We start from the raw sequence: 22,830 nt of genomic DNA on the forward strand, positions 1-22,830 counted from the left end.
CACAATATGAAGCATATAATATCACTAAAGTACTGAGACACTTGGTAAGTTAATCAATCTATAGTGGTAAAACCTGGACTGTAATGGCGGAGTTTGGGAACTTCTGACCTCGAATCTCTTCACACTTCCGCTCACCCACTTCGCTCCACAAATGCATGCCGCCTTTCCTGCAAATTGATGACCTCCTCCCACTCCAGTCTCCCAAGATTTTGCCCGTGTTGCTCCCCACCTCTGGAACCCTCTCTCTCTCTATAAGACTCTCTACCTCTCTACAAATCTTCATATGGGCTCTCAAGACCCACTTCTTCATCAAAGCCTTCCAGCTCTCATCCTAACCCGCTGCTCCATGCTTCTTCCTCACTGTCTTTCCATATGTGCCCTGTCTATCTGCCCCAACCCCCCCCCCTCCCACCCCACCCCCCTTTTTGAATGTAAGCTCTCATAAGCAGGGCCCTCTTTCCTCATGTGCTTCTCCTTCCCTTACTTATACTATAATTTACTCCTAACTTCCCACAAGGGCACCTGACACTTGGTTGATGACGCCCTGCTGCTTATTTGAGTGTTATGATCGCTATTGCAGCAATGTTTATAAACCATGTACTTGTCCTGCATTGTTTTGTACTGTAAGTCACCGTTTTCTTATGTGCTCATTTGCTTATGTACTTTGTAAGGCGCTGCGGAAATAAAGGATAATAAAAATAATCTGGTATAGTTACTATACTGTGGTTTGTCAAAGCTGCTGATAATCACGCCGTGGAACGATAGTTTTCAAACAGCAAAAGGAATTAATGGTAAACCAGGCTTGTTTTAGCATTAATTCCTATTGTCAAGGTAGCTAATCACCTACTGCTTTGACAAACCGCAGAATAATAAAGATAAAAATACTTCTAGGTTTTGAGACATTTCAAGATTCCCTGCTCCCGGCCTCAAAAAGTCTCGTTACAACTGGAGTTCTATTCCCTGATCTATGAGATGAAGATTTCACTGAAATGATAGCACTTTTTTACCTGGGCAGTTGTGTGCGTGTTTTTAAAAAAAAGAAAGAACACAGAAAAAAATTATCTATGTACTTTGAAAGTAGTTTAGGGGTAACTTGTAAATCCATAGTGTGTTGCGCTCACCTCTTTAGGTGCCAATGGTCTGTGAATCTTTTTGTCTTCTTCATTGTCAACCATCATGTATCTAAAGCAGAAAGAACCCCAAAACATATATTCAAACATGTTTTTATATCACTTTGCTTTTTAATAGCTTAATAAGTGCAGTCCACAAGTATTCTTGGCAAGATATATTATTGGGGCTGGGTATGAAATACCGGCAGTTGGGATGCCGCTGGTCAGAATACCGACACCGGCATCCCAACAGCCAGAATCCAGACACCCATAGCAACTAACGGTAACTGTTTTCCTAACCCATACCCTAACCCTCCCCCCCCCCCCCATAGTGCCTACGCCTAACCTCTCCCTCCCCGCACCCTAAACCTAAACTCCCCCCCTAGTGCCTAAACCTAACTTCCCCCTCCCCGCACCCTAATCCTAACACTCCCTCCCCGGTGCTTAACCCCAACCCTCCACCTAGTGCCTAACCCTAACCTCCGCCTAATACCCCGATACTTACCTTCGGGATGGCGACGGTTGGGATACTGGTGCCGGGATTTCGGTGCCAATATTTAGACCATCGGCATCCTGCGCGCCAGGATGCAGACTACATCCCATATTATTGTCCCCTGAAAACAGTGGCTGTACGTGATGGAAAGGACATTCTCCACTGCATTTAAAGTTAATTTGACCATTGCAGTTTCACCTGTATTTCTATAACTGTAAATATTATACTGCCGGTTTATTATTGGGCATTTTAGACATCTGCTTTGTGTGGTTGCATCGTATATTACGCTATTTTAGGCAGAGGAACCACTACACCCCAAATTGACATTTTCAGATGTGAATCATGGAGATAAAATACATTATCCAGCTGACTGTCTACTGCAGTTCTGTTAAAAAAGCAAAGTACAGATGTGTCCACATAAATCTAGCCTCCTTGCGCATTAAACAGCCCTTCTAGTCACGCCATGCCGTGGCACGACTCGGTAGCACTGAGGCGATGAGAACAGGACGCACATGCAGCTTATACTGAGTAAAATGATATGCGGCATGCCTATATTATGTGTGCGACTGTGGATGTATCTGCATGCGAAATGCTATGTTTATAGGCCCGTGTTCAATTTGAGCTGAGCTGCGATACTTTTTCGCCTCCCGGACTTTTTGCCTACATCACGTGTTTTGCAGGCGGAAAAGTATCACGCGCGTGCCCGCGTATCGAAAGTAGGTGAAAACGGGACCCGGCGAAACTTAAACAAGCGGAAAGTACTGTCAGATTTAGGGAAATCAGCCTGACACCCCCAAAAAATGCTCTGACATGAGGGTTCCCTATGGTTACCCCTGATTTGGCTTGCTGAAGGTATTTGGTGTTTTTAAACGGGCTCAATAGCTGCTAGTGTTTTTGTGTAAGTGGTGCAGAATAGTATTCTGAAGTTTTTTTTGCAGAAAATAACTTATCCCAATAAATTTGGGGTACTTGAAAATGGGGGTCAGAATATTTTAACGTTGATAAAGTTAATCTTTAAAAAACGTGAAAAATCCACCTGCCGCAAGACCCCTGCAATGAAAAAAAAACACATGGGGCATACTTGGGGACCACCCCAGAGTAAAGTTCGCTAGTTTTTAAGTTTGTCCCCCAACATATTTTTTTTTCCGCCTCCAAATTCAGAGTGATTTTTTAGGGTGTTCTTAAGTGTTTTTTTATAAAATTTTTGACACAGATTACCTTTGGGAGACTGTCTGAAGGCTGCACGGGGGTTCCCGCAACGTTGCACCCCAAAACCCCAATTCTGCACTTTTTCCCCTCTGCTATTCATAGGTGTAACTTTTCCGCATATTACATGGCATTGACTTTCCGCTCCAAATTGAATATGGGCCATAGTGTCACAGCCACTGACACTATAATGTAGCATTTCGTATGCAGATACAGCCACAGTTACACACAGTATACAGGCATGCCATATATCATATTAATCAGCATAAGCTGCTTGTACATCCCATTCACATCACTTTGCGAATAAGACACATTTTAAGAGAAAAAAAATGCACAAAAAGATGCGACTTGTAGAGCACGGAGGATAGATGGATGTGAACACATCTGAATTAGCTCCCTGCTATGTTACCAACAGTTGAAGCTCATCCCACATGTTTAGCTTAACAGTGTCATCACGGCAACTGATCCAGGTCAAAAAGCGTCAAATGCAATCAGGTCATTGTCTGCTGTTTACTTAGTGAATCACCTCCCATTTAACTAGAAAGCAAATTGTGCAGTGTGTACGCACAGCCTGAAGACCAAGCAATACATTGGTCCAATCTTTCCTCTGAAGACAAACAACTCATTTACTGCATTTTGATTCACTATAAGCTAGGTACACACGACAAATAATACACAATATTTTTTTTTGAGAGCTGAAATTATGCTATAAACATCCAGTTGACGGAGGTGACGTTTTTAAACATCGGACAATCTCTGGACACACTACATTTGTGACAAAATATAATCTCATCGGAATAATCATAAGTTATAAGGCACTGCAGTTGACGTAGGTGCTGTGTACACACTGTACAATAAATAAACTGGGAAGACCAGAAATGGCTGTTCGGCACAGTGTGTACCCCACTTTACACAGAAGTCTCCACATTAGATCAGATAATCTGTGTATTTATTAGCAGTCAACGTGTGGATTTTCCATACATATGTTATTCGCTATGCACTACTGAGAAAAGTGTGTATTAAAGGATTTGCTGGCATTTAACAAAAAAAACGGTTTATGAAAGGGATATATGCCTACTCAGTTCTCTCTAAAGTGAACTTTTTTTTATGGAAATGCCGCAGTGTTGAATGCTCAATGTGAATATCAGCAGTAGGGGTTGGGGAAGATATAGCAGCATGGAGCGTATAGGGGAAGAAAGTTCTACATGCATAGACAGAGTATGATAGTTTTAGCAATTAGAGAGCTGAATGTGTATTTTGAAAAAGATGGATGTATGGAGTGAGAAGGATGTTGTGATGATCCAATGGGAAGATTGTGGGTACTGCGTGGGATGTGGGAGCCACATAACTGCTCAGATCTCAGTTGCACAGAATGCATGTGTGTATTCCAATGAGCACACAATTCTGTGAATTAGCAGCTCCACCACTTTGTGAGCGACAGCAATCTCACTCTGTGAGAGTGTTGAATCTGCAGTTAACCACAGGATGTGATGGCATACCATACCTGTACTGCGTAAGGAACACGTCCATTAAAGAGTCAGCCTTAATGATCATAATTTCATTGTTTTTTGAAGTTTGATTGGCAGAAATTCTATAGGTTTTGTGAAATTTCAGATCATGTCAAAAAGGCCTTAATGGGAAATGTGAAACCGTAAGGTTTTTTTGTCTATGGAATTTCATTGCTTTTTTTATAATTTATTAACCATCAGGGACGGGAGCAGCAAACTGGGCCACCTGCAGCCGAGAAGGGCAACAAAATGGTACACTAGTGCTGGAGGGAACAGCACACAGGAGGTGTTTTGGGGTGCAGAGGGAGAGAAGGGTGAGGGGGCAGGCTGCAGGCGTGTCGGGCAGTGCACAGGGGAGCAGTGGGGACAGAAAGGCTCACTGGCGCTGATAGTCCCAGCCCTGAACTGGTTCTCAAGACCCCTACACACGGAACGATGTGCTCATGATATGATATCGTGAACGATTTCCCTTGAACACTCCCCGACACGATATGGTGCTTAAACAGCACATTTTGACTTTGGTACTATCGTGCAAGATCTAAAAGATAGCTGACTGCATACACGGATCAGTGAGATCTGTGATGCAGGCATCTGTGTAAAACAAATGATTCAGAGATGCACGCACGGATCAGTGCGATCCGCGTGGCTTGCATCTGCAGAAAAAAAAAATCAATAAGACACAGATGCATGGACGGATCAGTAAGATCCGTCCATGCATCTGTGTTAAATTTTTTTTATAAAAAGTATATTTAGAAAAAACAAAACAAAAAACTGCGTGCCCCCCCAGGAACAACCAGTCCCGGGCTCTGGAGACCCAGTACTGGTTGTGCTTTATACAGGGGACAAAAGATGTAGGGGGTCCCCTGTGTGAGGCGCAACCAGCACCGGGCTTTTCAGAACCAGCCCTGGTTGCCAAAATACGGGGGACAAATGACGTAAGGGTCCCCCATATTCAGCGCAACCAGCACTGGACTCTGAGCCAGTCCTAGTTCTGGAAATACAGGGGAAAAAAAATATGTACGGTCCCCCTGTATTAACCAGAGCCAGCACCGAACTTTTTCTAGCGGGTGAGTACTGCCACAGCCAGGGGAGCCCTATCACTGGGCCCCCCAGCCGAAGAATCACCCCTGACTGCTAGTCAGCCCAGGACGGGGGAACCTTGGGGAGTTGGGGGACCCCCCATAAAGGGGCCCCCCTCTCCAGGGCACCCCAGGCTTGGACTGATAGCCCGGGGCTTTCCCCGGCACCCCTGGCCGGTGGGTGCCGGGTTGATAGTGTAGTGTTGTTCATATGAAAGTAAAAATATTGTCTTTTGCAGTAGGACTACAGGTCCCAGCAGGGCTCCCCCGCATACTGGTACTTGCAGAACCACAAGTACCAGCAAGCAGGTGATTAAGGGCCTGTTGGTACCTATAGTACCCCTGTAAAAGAAATTTTAAAATAAAACAAGGACACCGTTTTTATGAATATTTTATTTGCCTGCACCTTCACCTGGGGGGCAGCAGCCTTTAAGCTCTTTCTCATGGCTGCCGCTTCCCCCAGGACTTCCACAGAGTTTTCACCTGGAGGGCGGCGGCCTTTAAGCTCTTTTGCATGGCCGCTGTCCATCCAGGACTTCTCCGGGGTCTTCTTTCTTCAGCAGCTCTTCTCTGCTACTGCTGAGGGACTACCGTGCCTTCGCACTGGCTTATAGAAGCCAGCCGAGGGGGCGGGGCGATGAAGTCGCAAGCTGTGATTGGCTCGCGGTGGCCAAATTTTATATTTAAAAAATGGCACTCAGACGCCATTTTTTAAATGGGCATCACAGTCAATGGTGAGACCTGCTCATTGGCTGAGAGGCGGAAGGCTCACGCCTCTCTGCCATTGAGAACTCTGCATCAGGATTTACATAGTGAAATCCTGCTGCAAAGCTGTCATTCGGGTAGTACTGTCCTTAGAGGACAGTACTAATGTTCGCGGGTCCGCGTATTTCAGGTTTTTTTTTTGCAAAGACCCTGGATTGCCAACGAAGAGGACCTGATCCAAGAATAGGAGGTGAGGGGAGTATGGATTTTTTTATTATAGGCACACCACTGGATTATCTACATGGACATTGGGACGGGTTTGGCTTTTGCAGTGGAGCTACAGGTACAAGCGGGCCCGTAATGCCCCGCATGCTGGTACTTGTGGTTCTTCAAGTCCCAGCATGAGGGGGAGGCTTGCTGTGAACTGTAGTTCCACAGCAAGAGAGAATATTTTTAATTCTTTACTTGCACCACACTATTCACAAACTACACGGCACCCACCGGCCAGGGGTGCCGGGAATAGCCCCAGGCTGTCAGCCTGGGGTGCCCTGGAGAGGGGGACCCCTTTATCGGGAGGTCCCCAGGGATCCCTGGCCTGGGCTAACTAGCGGTCAGGGGTGAGACTTCAGCTGGGGGGCCCGGTGAAAGGGCTCCCCTGGCTGTGGCATTACCCCCCTCGCGCTAGAAAGGGTCCGGTGCTGGTAAATACAGGGGGACCATACACATTTTTTCCTCTATTTCCAGAACCAGGACCGGCTCAGAGCCCAGTGCTGGTTGTGCTGACTACGGGGGACCCCTACGTCGTTTGTCCCCTGTGCATGCTGCATCTGTCTGCTGCAGCCCTCACCGCCGCCGCCTGGTCCACCACTGCCGCCCGCTCCACTGCCGCCGGGTCTCCGCCACCACTTCCGCCTGCTGCCATTGCCGCATTGTCCCGCCGTTAACGCCCGCCCTGGACCGCCATCTTGGTGCACCCAGGTGAAGCCACAGTGAGTACACCTGCTGAAGGCACCTACTGAGGCTGCGCAACAAATTGAAACTTCCTAGCTCTAGAATGGCGCAATTGTGAGGTAATAGTTTAAAAACGGTAACTTTCTCAATTACCTGAAACCCAAAAGGCCCTTCCCTGGAACATGCGCTACCTAATAAAACAAACCCAAAGTCTAAATTTGCCCCCTAACCAGAGTTATGCCTTCCCAAAAATCCCCCATAGAGAACAGCAGAGAAGTGGTCCTAACAGAGTGTCCGAAAAAACTCACAGTTGGAACTTTAGATTACTCCCAAATCCTAATTTTGTATGTTTTTTCGCTGAAATTTGTCATGCAGCACAGAGCAACAATTAAGCCCCTTAAACACCATGCCCCCTCCCTCCGGAATTCTCTATGGAAGAATTCTGTTTTTTTTAGGGGACCCCTATGTCATTTGTCCCCTGTATTTTGCCCTGAAATTTGGCATGCAGCACCAAGAGACAGTTCTACCTGTCCTTGCCAAATTTCTGCTCATTACTTCCTATAGCTTTTGAGTTGTAGCCCCTTAAACACCATGCCCCCCCTCCAGAATGCTCTATGGAGATTTCAGTTTTTTTTCGATTCAGCCTTAATATAAGGGTACGACTGTTACCCTATAATATAGTATTGTCCCATTTGCTATATATCAGTAATATTAATATAGATTTGTAGACAGTGTCTTACTAAATGACTAAGTCGATTGAAGTTAGTTTGTACACTGAAGACAAGGCTGTATTTTTTAAATTGTAAAATGGATAAATTATCTGGAAATAATTTGAATATATAGAATATAATAAGTAAAATAAACAAAAAATAAAGCGAACTGTTTAAAAATCACCAATATCATGCAAAGGAGAGTTACTACAGTATTTCATGATTGTTTCTTACTTGTGTAATATGAAGTCTTTCAAGTCTTCTTTTCTTGGAGCTTTTTGCAACTCCTAAAAAAAAACAATTTGTAAAAAGTTTTACCATTAGAGACAATTAATATAATTATCTAGAATTTGACAGCGGAAAAGAATGAATCGGTGGATTTGGTGTATCCACTGCAGTATCCAGAATGTTTTACTACTTCCTTTATTTATATATTTTTATATTCAGTAGGGGAAACCCCACACTACAAGTTCAAACAATTGTTTTATTTGATTTGTAAAGGACATCTGCCTACCATTACCAGCAGAGACTTGCTATTTTTATTTTTAATAACTCAGCATTTCAACCCTGCAAACGACCAGAGTTTAACTCGGGAACAAGCCGGGTTGATGTGCAGTGTAAATGGGTCCAACTCGGTACTCAGTAAACACCACTGATTGGATGTTCCTGGGTCTCACTTGATGATGTCAGCAGCCAGACACACAGGCAGCATACTGCAGACAACAGCAGAGGCAGTATTCTGGCAGCCTGGAGGGGGTTAATACCACTACCGTCATTATAGTGATGGCTCATTGGAGTGATGAAGAAGTGAACTGTACACTATGCTGTCAGAAGCTGCATCATGTTCTCACTGGTTGAATCAAACAGCGGCAAAGCACAAACACTCATGAACTCAGGGCTACACAGTGATAATCCATCAGCCATGATTCCTGCAATGCTGTGAGTATTCCCCACCCCTACATTTTGTGATCTTATCTTTGTGAGACTAAAACAGTAAAATTTTAACAACATCCATAGGGTTTTACATGGCTGACCTGGGTCCAGTGTGAACAGGGCCAACCCGGAAATAACCCTGGTTCGAAGGTGCAGTGTGAAAGAGGTCTTAGACGAGTTTGCGATGTGAATGGGGTATTAGTGATGTCAATACTTACGTGCCCTTCCTCTGCACTTATTCCAATGACAACAACATATTTTCTTCTGTCTGTTAATCAAGCTTTCATCCATTCTAGCATCCTTGTGTCAAATCCCAAGACTTGCAGTTTCTCATACATTGCTAAACATCATGCTAAAGAATAAGCAGCATTCACTAAATCTCCCAGATCTCTTACTTTAGTCACCCAAATCCAAGGTCATTGTACTTGACCTGCGAGCATTGAACCCAAAGTTCTCTTGGATCTTGAAGGTCATTTTACTCGAAACGGTCAATAACTATATATTTTTTCCAACAAACTATTGCACTAATTTACCTATTACTGTAGTGAGATATACAGGACAGTAGAAACAATGCTCTTCCCCTATATTTATCATTATCATCTATAGCAGAAGTCAGCATCAATTGGTTGAAAAGTTTAATTACTAGACACAACTAGCTAGCTTTATACTATAAAACAAAATAGTCCTTTTTGTGCAAAAAACCAGGGAGCAGCAGCAATCCTGATAGTATCACCAATACTACACAATATCTCAGATATACAAAACATAGGAATATGCGCTGCTCCTAGGAAAGCATCAACAAAGTTATTGTTCAAATACCATCCAGGGGTAGACAGTATACCCCAAATTCCAACTGGCTTTAACCAGTATTTTTCAGATGTCGTATTAATTTTCCACGTTCCTTGTTACACTGTCAGTATAGAACCTTTACTTGGATTAGTCCTTTTGATCACTCTTTCTGGCTGCACAATAACTCCTCACCCTCACCAACGCGTTTCGACCGTGTAGGTCTTCCTCAAGGTGATATCCAAGTAAAGGTTCCATACTGACAGAGTGCAGCAACCTTTATACTGTCTGGACCCACTGACTTATCTGCCATTCATATTGAGAGTTCTAGTAACATCTCCTCTGTAGAAGAGTTCATCTGAAAAATGCAGAATTATGCTATAACATACCTTTGACAATTATTTTTCTTCGAGGTCCATAGGGTCCACAGGAATTACCTTGGGGTATATAGTTGGATCACATCCAATGCACCAAACAGCAAAGCTTAGGAGCTCCCAGCATGCACTGGTCCTCCTCCCTATATACCTTGCCCCCAGTCACAGGCAGTTTGTAACCAAGCCTTGCGGCAAGAGGCGGAGAGTGGAGAAGAAAGAAAAACTACACAAGAAACACTCAGGGAATCTGTAAAAAAAAAGAAAAAAAAAAAAAGAAGAAAGGCTTTAAGAACAGATCCCAACTGAGGCCAGGTGCGTCAGGGTGGGGGCCCTATGGACCTCGAAGAAAAAGAATGATCAAAAGGTTTGTTATACCATAATTCTGTATTTCTTCTTCGGGTTCCATAGGGTCCACAGGAATTACCTTGGGGACGTCCTAAAGCAGTTCCCTTACGGGTGGGGACGCTCCTGCGTAGAGAGGAGAATCGTATCAAAAGAATAGAATTTGATAAACGTATTCACAGAAGACCAAGTGGCTGCCTTGCAAAACTGTTCAGCCGAGGCGCCATGTCTTACTGCCCACAATGGTCCTGCTGACTGAGTGGAATGTGCTGTTACCCTGTTAGGAATAGGGAGAGCAGCCTGAGTATAGATTTGTGAAATTATCATAAGAAGCCAGGGAGCCAAGGTCTGTTTGCTCCCTGGCCAGCCTCTTTTGTGAAATCCATATAACACACTTCCTGATGGAACTGGTACGGTCCATGTAAATACGAAGAGCTCTAACCACATCTAAGGAAGCTTCACCTGTAGACAGGCCTAAAGACTGAAAGGCCGGTACTACAATTTTCTCATTTATGTGAAAATGGGAAACCAGCTTAAGTAGGTCGCCTGCCTTGGTACGGAGGACAGCTCTATCCCGATAAAAGATCAGATATGGCGAGCGACATGGCAATGCTGCCAAGTCAGAAACTCTGCGAGCTCAAGAGTTGGCGAGGAGGAAAAGTGATTTCGCCGTCAGCCATCTCAAATCAACTCTATCCAAGGGTTCAAAGGGATGCGCCTGCAGTGCCCTGAGAACCAAAGGCAAATCCCATGGTGCCACCGGTGGTAGAAATGGAGGTTGCAGCCGAGGAACCCCCTTAAAGACTGTTCTAACATCCGGCAGAGGGGCAATCTTACGCTGAAACCAAACTGTCAAAGCCGAAACTCGGACTCTCAAGGTAGCCAGGAGAAGATCTAAGTCTACTGTGTCAGATCGGAGAACCAATGCCTCCTGGGCCAGGCAGTGGCTATTAGAATCATCATGCCGCCCTCCTGCTTGAATTTTCTGATGACTCTTGGGAGGAGGGTGATTGGAGGAAACAGGCACGTTAACCTGAAGTTCCATCTCACCGCCAGAGTGTCCACGAAGGCAGCTGAGTGGTCCCTCGTTTTGGACCCATACCTGGGGACCTTGTGCTTGTGATGTGACACCATAAGATCTACGTCTGGTAATCCACACCTGTCCACCGAGATCGCTGGAAGATGGCCCTCTGCCCACAGCAGAATCCTTGCCATTTCCTTCATGGCTGCCGGACTTCGTGTGCCTCCTTTATGGTTTATGTAGGCCACCGCTGTCGCATTGTTCACCCAGCCGTGAACCTGGACAGGCCTGCCGTGAAGAAGGTCCTGCGCCAGAAGAAATGCCCTGTGCACTACCCGAAGCTCCAATATATTTATTGGTAGATGGCTTTCTTGGTCTGTCCACCTTCCCTGAAAGGTGTGCTGACCCATCACTGCTCCCCATCCTCGCAGACTTGCATCCGTGGTTAGGAGTACCCATTCCGGGACCCACAACGGAGGAATCTTGTCTAAGTGAGTTGTCTCCAACCACCAAGCCAGGGAGAGTCGAACCCATGGTGAGATACAAATCATCTGATGCTTTATCCGATGATATTGACCATCCCACTGGTCCGGGATCCACAGCTGTAGGGGCCTGAAGTGGAACTGGGCATACGCCACCATGTCGAATGTGGCCACCATGGAGCCCAGTATCTGTATAGCAAAGTGTACTGACACTGGCCCTGATTCAATGTGGAGCGGCCTTTTGGACGCTCGCATAGCTGTGGGTTACCACCCACAGCTTATGCGAGCATCCATGATGATGGTCGCGATGGTCAAGACCATCGCGACCATCGGGCTTGCGACGAGACCCTGCGGTAGGGTCTCGTGGCCGCAAGCCCTGGAGTGATTTTGGCTCTATCAGAGCCAAAATCACTCCCACTGACATCACTAGTGATGTCAGTGGGGCTGGCTTCAGACGGTAGGCGTTCCCATGGGAATGCCTCCGTCTGGCAGCCACGCCCCCGGCACGCCCACCAAAGGGGGCGTGCTGTCAGTCACCATCGACAGCACGCCCCCTTTGGTGCGAGACCCGGAGCGACAGCTTGGCTGTCGCTGTCCGGGTCTCGCGCATGCGCACGACGGAGCTCTCTCCGTCGTGCGCATGCGCATTGGGGTAACATCGATCCGCTTGCGAGTGTCCTGCGCTCGCGAGCGGGTCTGAATGAGACCCACTGTCTGCTTGCACAGCAAATTCTGCACACAAGACTGTAGTGCTACAACCTTGTCCTCCGGCAGAAAGATCCTCTGTTCCAGAGAGTCCAGTAATGCCCCTAAGTGCACCATCCACTGAATTGGTGAAAGAGAAGATTTCTTCCAGTTGATCACCCAGCCGTGCTCCTGTAGGCAAAGAATAGTAATCCGTAGATGACATTGCAGCATCTCCTGAGACTGGGTCAATATAAGGAGGTCGTCTAGACATGGCAGTGTCCTGACTCCTTGTCTTCTGAGACGAGCCGTCATGACTGCCATTATATTTGTAAATACCCTAGGGGCTGTAGCCAGACCAAAGGGTAGAGCCTGAAACTGAAAATGTTGCCGATCCACCGAAAACCTGAGAAAGGCCTGGTGGGATCTTGCAATCGGGACATGCAGATATGCATTCTGTATGTCCAGCGAGACCCTGAAGTCTCCATCGCCAGCATAATTGACCTTCGAGTCCCCATACGGAACTTTGGCACACTGACAAATCTGTTGAAAGATTTTAGATTCAGTATAGGGCGGTGCAACCCATTTGGCTTTAGAATCAAAAATAAATTTGAGTAATAACCCTTCCCCTGTTGCATCACAGGAACGGGCACTATGACTCCTGAGTCCAGTTGAGCCCCCACAGACTCCCGGTAGGCCGAAACTCTTACCGGGTCTGCAGGAAGGTTTGTAAGAACAAACCTCTGAGGGGGATGCCTTCAGAATGAAATGGCATAACCCTAAGAGACCAGCTCTCGTACCCAGGCATCCGTAGTTGTCTGCTGCCAGGCCTGGGAGAACTGTAACAGTCGGCCTCCAACTCTGACATCCTCCAGGGGAAGGCCAGCCCCATCAGACAGTAGGCTTACAGTCTGGCTTGGAAAATGGGCCCTTGGTTGCCCAAGACTTCCTGGGCTGCCTTCGATGAGACTGCTTGTCTGGCCAAGGACTGTTTTTTCATCCTATTCTGTGGCAGAAAGGACCTAAACAACGACTGCCTTTTAAAAGCAGACGTAGATGGTAACTCAGCAGACCTGGGTGTTGCCAACAAAGTCATTATGTCATCTAAACCTGGCTCAAACAGTACTTTGACTGTGAAAGGCAAAGATTCTAAAGGCTTTTTAGATCCTGGATCTGCCTTCCAGTTCCTTAGCCAAAGGGTTCTTCGGGCTGCCACTGAATTAGCCGATACCCTAGACACCATGATGCCTGCGTTAATACCAGCTTCCCCCAATTACATAGCTGCTCCCTGGATCTGGTCCAGAAGAGACTCCTGCTCTTTTGTTGGGTCGACTATAGTCTCCAGTAGAGACTTTGTCCAATCCTCCATAGCCTTGGCCACCCAAGCTACAGCCGTAGCTGGCCTGGTAATGGCCCCAGATAAAGAAAACATTGATTTTAGATGACTATCAAGCTTCTTATCCGTAACCTCCTATAAAGAGGATGCTGCTGGAATGGGCAACGTAGCACTCCTAATCAATCTCGTGATATGAGCGTCTATCGTTGGAGGAACTTCCCATTTATTACATGTTCCTAGTGCAAATGGGTCCTGAGAGGTTACATTCCTAGTGGCCGTAAAATGTTTGCTAGGAGTATCCCATGCCTCAGACATGAGGTTTGTCAACTGCCCTGACTGAGGGAAATAATCCTTAGATACCGCCTGACGTCTAAAGAACACCTCTTAAGATGTCTGTGCAACCTCCTCCTCCTCACCGCTCTTACCAGAGAGGAAACATCCACCTGGGATTGATGGTCCTCTTTCACTGAGACTGACCCAGAACTCTGAGAATCATCGTCTGACGAGAAGGTTGAGTCAGACTCCTGAGGCAATACATGACGAGAACCTCTTTTATGCCCCTGCTTCCGTACTACCACAGTTCTTTCCACCTGCGGGGAGGCTGAAGACGGTAGTATACTCTGGCTAGAGTGTGCAGCCGCATTAACCCAACAAGGATTCATGGGGGGCAAACACATAGGCTATGGGATACCCACAGCATGTACATCCTGAGACACCACCGCAGCTGGAGCCCGTACCTCCGAGGACCTGCCTATTAAATAGGACAAGACCTCAGGTGTGATGGCCATCCAAGACGGCTCTGGTGCTGGGGCAGGTGTACCAGATGTATTCGGTAACGGTTTGTTACAGTTTTTGCAGTACCCATTCTGGTTAACAGGATAGAAGCACCGGAGGACTCACAACCTCATATTTACCTTCAGACATAATGCAATGTATAAATGGTATAAGACATGCAAGTCTAAATGCAATGTGACAGTCTATCAATGACACACCCCACCCTCAGAGGGATAAGGAGAAACACAGTGATAGATGTACCTGACAGTTTTTGAAAACATAGGCAGTTTGAATACAGCAGCTGGCATACAGTCACATACAATGCATAAAAGATGCACAATTGCTACAGCAATATGGACTCAATCAACTGACCGGCCCCCGGATGGTAGCATATAGAGTATGCTATATGCCAAACCCTGAGGAAGAGGTATATAGAGAGACAGACCAAACCTCTGAGACCAACCACTACAGTTGTGGACAGACCAACGCTAAACCACGTGCGTCTCACACATGAGGTGGTCAATTATAGCAAACCAGACGTGGGAATCCGTACCCGGAAGTACATGTCTGGCGGGTAGGAGCGGCCGGGGGAGCACCTTATCTCCCCATCGCTGCGATTTTGACAGCCGGGTACGCTGAACTACAAGGTAGCAAGACGTTGACAAGTGCGTCTTACCACCCGTCCCCGGCAACAGACTATATGGCCCCGGCCGCTCTAGTGAGGAAACGCAGGACGACCTTCACCCGCAGCGGCCTCTGATGCGTCTCAACACCAGAGGCGAGGGACTGCTTTGCGCATGATTCCCCGAGAAGAATCCTTATCTGCCATCTCCGTTACCCGACAGCAGTCCCAGACCTCAGCGTTTTTATGCCGCTAGCTAAGCCACGCTGAGGCCTGCCGAGAACCTCAGGACATAAAGCGGTGCTGGTGTTTTGGCATCGGCGGAGGTAGATGGAATCGCAGTACAGCGTCATTACCAGCGCGGGTACTGCTAAACGCTGAAGTTTCATAAACGTAAGGTAAAACATAAAAGACCAAAAGCTTAGGACTGCCTAGCAGTCCCGCTGTTATAACAGGTGCGTCTTGCCATGCACCAAACAAAACAACTGAATGCCTGTGGCTGGGTATATAGGGAGGAGGACGAGTGCATGCTGGGAGCTCCAAAGCTCTGCTGTTTGGTGCATTGGATGCGATCCAACCATATACCTCAAAGTAATTCCTGTGGACCCTATGGAACCCGAAGAAGAAATGGTGAATATTTTCCCTCCTACTGCAAATTTTGATATATCAATTATAGTAACTGAGCAATATTAATAACCATATAGACAGATCCGAAAATGGAATTCAATTGGATAAGAGGTGGAGACAGATTCTAAAAACATATCACATTCATACAAGATGGAGAGTGAAAGTTCTTATTGCCATGATTTTTTTTCTACATGTTTATCACCTGTTTGTTTAGCATTGTTTTCCTTTTGAGGGGATTTAAATAAATAAATCACAATATTTTTACATTCAACATAAAATTACCTTCTTCTACCACTGAGCACAGATTGCTGGACGAGGCCAGGGGAATGGGATTGAAATGCCGGCAGTTCAAATCCCAACAGCGGCTGCCCGACAGGATCAGGATCAAGATCCCGACAGAGGCAGGTACCCTAACCTCCCTGGTCTCACCCCCCCTCTCCCTTCCCAACCCTCCCTTAGTGGTGCCTAACCCTAACCTCTCCCTGGGGGTGCCTAACCCTAACCCTCCCCCCTAGGGGTGCCTATCCCTACTATCCCCCCCTAAAACCCTAATCCTAACTCTCCCCTAATGCGGCTAACGCTATTGGCGCCCCAGACTTACCTTAGTTTGGAATGTCGTCCTCAGCGTCGGGATTATGATAGGCTACGGTATTTCGACGCCTATCATAAGCCCCTAGCCGGCATTCTGTTGTCGGAATTGTGACCGGCAGCCACATGACTACATCCCGAGGCCAGGCTATCCAAGTGGATATGTTCTGTGACCACTTTATTGATGTTTATTGATCTAGGGCAAGGGTGGGCAATAAGCGGCCCTCCAGGTGTTGTTGAACTACACATCCCAGCATGTACTGCAACCGTTTTTGCATGGTCAAATGGCAAAACTGTGGCAGGGCATGCTGGGATGTGTAGTTCTACAACAGCTGGGGGATCATATTGCCCACCCCTAATCTAGGGCCCATTATTCTCTGACTTTCTTCCTACCATGACCAAATTATCCTTCCAACCCTGTTAGATTCTAGCACACAGTATTTTATGAAGACATTGAGCATGCTATTAAATCTTTGCATTCACATAAGGCATTTGGAGGTTGGTGCACTCCCTGTTGAGCTATATAAGGCCCACCTGGGTTTCTTGGTCACTAAGTTGTTAGATGTCTATGTCGCCCTCTTGGAGGTGGGCTCCCTCCCTTCTCCAATGTCTGAGGCCTTAAATTTATGTCTAGGTTGTCCACTGCTGTCACTCTCCGGCATCTTTACACTTATGTGCAGGTGGCTACTGAGGAGATGGTCCACTCCTTGGATGTGTCCTTGGATGAGGCCAATGCATTTGATTTGGTGGAGTGGCTGTTTCTATGGGAGGTGCTATCTAGCTGTGGGCTTTCTGGCATGGGTTCAGTTACTATACTCCTGTCCTGCTGCTCAGGTCAGTGTGAATGGCTTTGTTACCGATTCATTTATGCTGGGCAGGGGAACAAAACAGGGATGCCCATTGTCTCCAGTTTGATAGCTGTTGCCATAGAACTGTTATCTCAGGGGAAGCTCTGAATTACACAAGCTATCAGGATTGATGGTCTTTGGCAGTGAAGAGAAAATTGCTCTGTACACTGATGACGTTGTTGTTTTTAATGCACTTTGAGTGCTTACTTCCCTCGGCAATGGTGGACAGTTTGGCTCCTTTTCGGGCATTCAAATTAACTAGGACAAATCTGTAGCATTTCCCTTCTCCCTACTGTATTTAGGTCAGCTTTCTATGCTTTCCCTGAGATGGTTTGTGCAGTTTAATTATGTGGGTATACAGACTACTCATTTCTTGGCTGCGTATGTCTCTTTTAGGGGAGAATTAAATAGTTTTTTGAGCGCCTGTTACCAATGGGTCCCCAAAGGAGCTAATTGTTGCTTTGATTGGGCGCGAGTGCCGCGGGCACCCAGATTTCTACTCGCAACGTCCTGATATGGAGAGACGAGATCCGCAAAAAGCTGGCCATCTGGGCGCTCTACACAATACTTTAGAACAGTTTAGCTGCTTTACGTGGCTAAATCTGTTGTATTTGGGCGCCTGTCCCACACGATCGGATCAACAACTGAATAGCTCTGTTGGGTGCCCAAAAAGCAACTGAATTCCGCCTTAATGTCCACCCTCAAATTGAGTAAAGTTAAGTCTCATGTTTATAAGCAACTTCCTCTCTCCGTTACTGGATGAGTGACTTTGTAAAGATGGTTATCCAACCTATGTTTTTGCATTTTGCAGCATTTATCGCTCCTTATCCCCCTTCCTGCTACTATTGCCTGATATGTAACCCTGTTATTTGGGGAGCATGGCCCTGCCTCATATGCAGCACCATTATCTTGCCAACCAGCTTGTGCATCTGCGTGATTGGGTTACTCCGCTGGAGCAGGGGGATGCGCCCCTGGCTCTATTTCAGCGGACTGTCTCGGCATTTAATCAAAATCACTGCCCTCACCTTTGGCAACAGGTTGTGTATAGTTTGGTTGACAGCAGCGAAGATTCTGGGAAAGTCTGTGGTTGACCTTTGCCCTCCGTTGTGGAGAAACTGCTCTTCCAGAACTTTGTAATCTTGAAGGGAAAACTTTATAGATGTCTTATGGGGTAGATGCTGTGGGGCATTTATATCAGAATGGAGTTTAACACTCCTTTGCTCAGTTGTCATCTACTTATGGCTTCCTTACACATCTGTTTGATATTTGCAGCTTAGACATGACCTCCATGCACAGTGGGGGAGAGATGCCCCTATTTTATCTCCGTCCCTTATTCCTTTGTCGCTCCAAACCCTTTCTAGCAGAAGTCAACATCTCAGGCATATTCATATCTCAGGCCTCTTAATGGCCTATTTATGTTCAGCCTTGTGGGTGTCTCCGTGGACTCGCTATACCGGCCATAAGAGTAGATTTATATATACACAACCATTTCCAATGTGCTGCCAGTGATCAGTTTAATTTTATCTCTCTGTTCTTTTTTTTTTTCTTTTCTTTGTTAATGTCAAAACGTTTAGTAAAAATACTCAATTAAAAAAACAAAAACAAAGAGTAAGTTTACTTCTCATAGGAAGCTGATGATGGGTCCTCTGTTGAACTCTTCACATGCCGTAATTATAAAATGCATAGAATTCCAAAAGCCTTAGGTCATATTACATGGAGATGAAACCATTTGTGTTAGTTTTACAGCATCACATTGTCACCAACCTGTTGCTCAGATGTGTTATCAAGTGTCACCTCTCTCTCCACTATAATCTGTACAGCATCCTCCAGACTCCCTTTAGCCATAGAGAGCACTTTCTCAGCCTGGTGAAGAGTGCATGCTGGGAACATCTCCAGCAGTACATCAACATTCCCCATCACATCACGGCTTTCCTGAGAGAATGAAGATGGAAAAAGAGGATTTCAGCATACTGTGGGCAATAAGGCTGTTATAGATAATATTCAGGTAGAACAACAGATAAAACACTTGATTAGTAAGCCGAGAGCTCATATGCCAGAACTGTTACAGAAAGATCTGTTCCCTAATGTTAGCACGCCATTCCCCCTACCATGTAATAGGACATAAAGACCAGAGGTTTATTAGTATAAGATGATCTAACATTCAGGGCATACACTTTTATCCTAATGTATTTTATGGTGTTATAAGTTACATTACATTAGGATAAAATAAGTTGGTGCAATAAAGAATGTAATAAGCAGTGGCACTATCACACTGCACTCTGTGTCAATGTACCTGTGCCTCTGCCCCTTCCGATGTTACTTGCACTCTATGCTCACTGGGCTCTGTACCTCCAGATTCTGTTGCCCCGAGTGAATTCCCAGCAGATGTTTCAGGAGAACAGTTTTCTTGAAAAAAAACAAAAAACATTTGCATTAATGGCAATAACATTTAAATAAAATTGTATCCTGAAAAATAAAACCAACATGATATTCATACCAAATACATGTAGTTACAAGTCTAAGATGAACTATAATGATAGTTGAAAAGAAAAGCCAGGTACAATTTAGAGGTGGGAAGAAATACTATTACAGCTTTCCTTGGTGGAGAGTGCTGAAAAGAAAGCCGTGGCCGAATTCTCTGCGCACCCAGCAATATGTGCTACCAGTGATGTGGCAGTAATCAGCGGGGCTTCATTCCCCACCTGGACCAACAGTCATATTTTTGTGATCTATAGGTTTAGCTGAAAATTATATTTACACTTTTTAAATCTACTTCAACAAATGACATTGTTCTTTTTGGGACAGGTAAATTGTACTTTTGGTATCTTACAGACCGAAATATATTTTAATGTTATAGTCTTTAAATATGAGGAGTGTTAGTTGGCCTTGCGCTCACTATTATATTAGGGTGTCTGTTGCAGCTGCGGGACCTCAAATAGGGAGTAACCAATCCCTATAGACATTAAATCAAGAAAGGAAAGAGATGGGTCTGCGCAAGTGATAGATGTATCTATTGCTATAATAATGGATTGTCAACGTATGGTATTAAAAGAAAATATATTTATTTATATATGAACAAGTGAATGCAGTCACAATGCTCCTGTGGATTGGTGACCGCTGTAGAGTATTGAAATTTAAAAAATGTCTGGGAACATTTGTAAGCAAGGGTATCAGGTGGGAGTTATGGCTGGTGGGGGTTCAAGTTAAGTCTTGGCTGAGCAAAGTTGTAATGTTGGCTGATGGAATAGGTAAAAAATGAGGGGGGGTTGGTTTAAGTCTTGGTTGTATCAAAAATCAAGTCTTAATAAAAAGTTAGGGTATTCAGCGCTGTGTCTGGTGTGGCGGCGTCCCGTATCCCCCAGGTGCACAACTTACCCTCGATGTCTTTCTTCACTCGCGAGTCTTCCGGGAAATTTATAATTTGCCTGCTGTAATGTAATACATTAGTTACGGATCCGTTAACAAAGATGGTCACAGAGATCTTATGAGCCACCTGATCGCATCTTCAAGATGGCGACTGTAATATTGCCCACAAGCATCAATGTAATGTACCACAACCAAGATGGCGCCTTTGAATTCACCTATAAAAACGTCATCACATCAAATAGAGCACAACACTTTATTCCCTGAGGAAGGCCCAGAGGACGATACGCGTTGGCACCCTGCATATCCCACCCTACCCACAGCGCTTAGAATCATAGTGCGGTTATGCACAGTTGAGCGAGCAGCCAGACCAGCATGAGACCCGGAAGTCTCGTGGCAAGTTGGCGGCCAGCCGCATCCCACAGCGTGCATCTCCAGACACGCTGCAATCCAGAGGCGAAACGGACGGAAGACGGCAAGAAGCATAAGACAGGAGCGGACCACTCTCCTGGAGGAGAGTGAAGAAAGACATCGAGGGTAAGTTCTGCACCTGGGTGATACGGGACGACGCCGCCCCACCAGACACAGCGCTGAATACCCTAACTTTTTATTAAGACTTGATTTTTGATACAACCAAGACTTAAACCAACCCCCCCTCATTTTTTAACCTATTCCACCAGCCAACATTACCACTTTGCTCAGCCAAGACTTAACTTGAATCCCCACCAGCCATAACTCCCACCTGATACCCTTGCTTACAAACATTCCCAGACATTTTTAAATTTCAATACTCTACAGCAGACACCAATCCACAAGAGCATTGTGACTGCATTCACTTGTTCATATATAAATAAATATATTTTCTTTAAATACCATACGTTGACAATCCACTATTATAGCACTATTATCACTAGCGCAGACCATCTCTTTCCTTTCTAGATTTCATAGTCTTTAAATATGTTTATTAGCTAAAAAAATTTTTTAGCAAAATAATATGCGTATGACTGTGACCATATTTACGGTCACGCTTTCAACACAATCAATTAAGTGTAACAACACATTTATTCTGTAATGAAATATATATTTATATATTTTGTGGCAGTATCACCAGAGATGGCGCTGGTGAGCAGCAGAATCTGTGTGGGGTTGGATAGATCCTCCCACACAGGGTAGAAATACTGAGTTGTGACACACCTTTGGGCTGACTTGTGGAGAGAGCTGAGGTGAGGACCAACGAGGCAGACCTACAGGCAGTCTGCATGTGGAAGCAGTACAAGGGGGACTGGCAGCTACAGAGCCCAGTGTGCCCGAGTCCGGACCTGCAAGAGGAAGACTTTAAATGTGACATTGAAGCAGCTGGGCTGCAGGCTGGGGAGGCCAGAGCTTATACCTGGAGGAGACAGGGAAGGCCACCAAGAAAGACTGTGTATGTTACTCTACTGGAAGCAGAATGTGAGACTGTAAGCAGGCCAGGAGCCTGAACGTGAGCAGGCCAGAGCCTGTGAGAAAACCTGTCAGAGACAGGACTGGGACTTTGATGCTGAGAGACTGTTTGCAGATTAGCCGCATAATGATAGTCAGGGGTCAAGAAGTGAGTTAGATGACCTAGGGGCTAGGCTGTTTATTATTTTCTGTTCACTTTTGTTTCCTCATTTCCATGCTGGAAATATACACACACACACATACAAAGTTAAGACAGGAACGGCGCTGAACTGATACAATTAGTAGTCTTGTGTTTAAACACATATAGAAATAGTAAATGGTTTAGAAATAGTAAATGGTTGGTAGATGTGAAGTATATCAGAAGAAAAGTCCTTCTTAAAAATTATTGAAATCAATTCACATCTACCAACCATTTACTATTTCTATATGTGTTTAAACACAAGATAACGGTTGTTATTAATAGCTACCGTATATAAAGTGATAATTATAATTGTATCAGATTAGCACCCTCTCTTTTCTGGTGAATGCTATTGTTGAGGTCCCACTAAAACACACATATATATATTTATATTAATTATAGTTTAAACTGATAGATATGTTGCACCTTATGTACACTTATATAAATATTTGTAAAAACAATTCAAAGTCCACAGAGAACTACAAATGATGCTACAATAAACAGTAGTTATGAACAAACAGTGGGCAGATAAGAAATAGAAAAAGCCACACATGGATCATCATTCCATTTACAGTATTCGTCACAGTGATCAGTAAATCTCTGTGACCAATGTTGTTAAAATACTTTCAACCTCAGGAGACTGTACCACTCTGATGACAGGGACCGAG

The 22,830-nt window shown here is 45.4% G+C and overlaps 1 protein-coding gene across 2 annotated transcripts in view; it reads right to left on the reverse strand.

Annotated features, from left to right (window-relative positions):
* Positions 1-22,830, reverse strand: part of CUEDC2 (CUE domain containing 2) — a 47,827-nt gene that overhangs the window by 6,565 nt on the left and 18,432 nt on the right. For both annotated transcript variants that reach the window (XM_088475628.1, XM_088475627.1), the window contains exons 5-8: positions 19,472-19,584; positions 18,943-19,110; positions 7,996-8,048; positions 1,122-1,182 (exon numbers count right to left, since the gene is read on the reverse strand). In XM_088475628.1, the coding sequence (XP_088331754.1) occupies positions 1,122-1,182; positions 7,996-8,048; positions 18,943-19,110; positions 19,472-19,584 (395 nt within the window). The remainder of the gene's footprint in view (positions 1-1,121; positions 1,183-7,995; positions 8,049-18,942; positions 19,111-19,471; positions 19,585-22,830) is intronic.

This window comes from Taudactylus pleione, unplaced genomic scaffold (genome assembly GCF_031769625.1).
Source record: "Taudactylus pleione unplaced genomic scaffold, aTauple2 ptg000016l, whole genome shotgun sequence".
Taxonomy (NCBI): domain Eukaryota; kingdom Metazoa; phylum Chordata; class Amphibia; order Anura; family Myobatrachidae; genus Taudactylus; species Taudactylus pleione.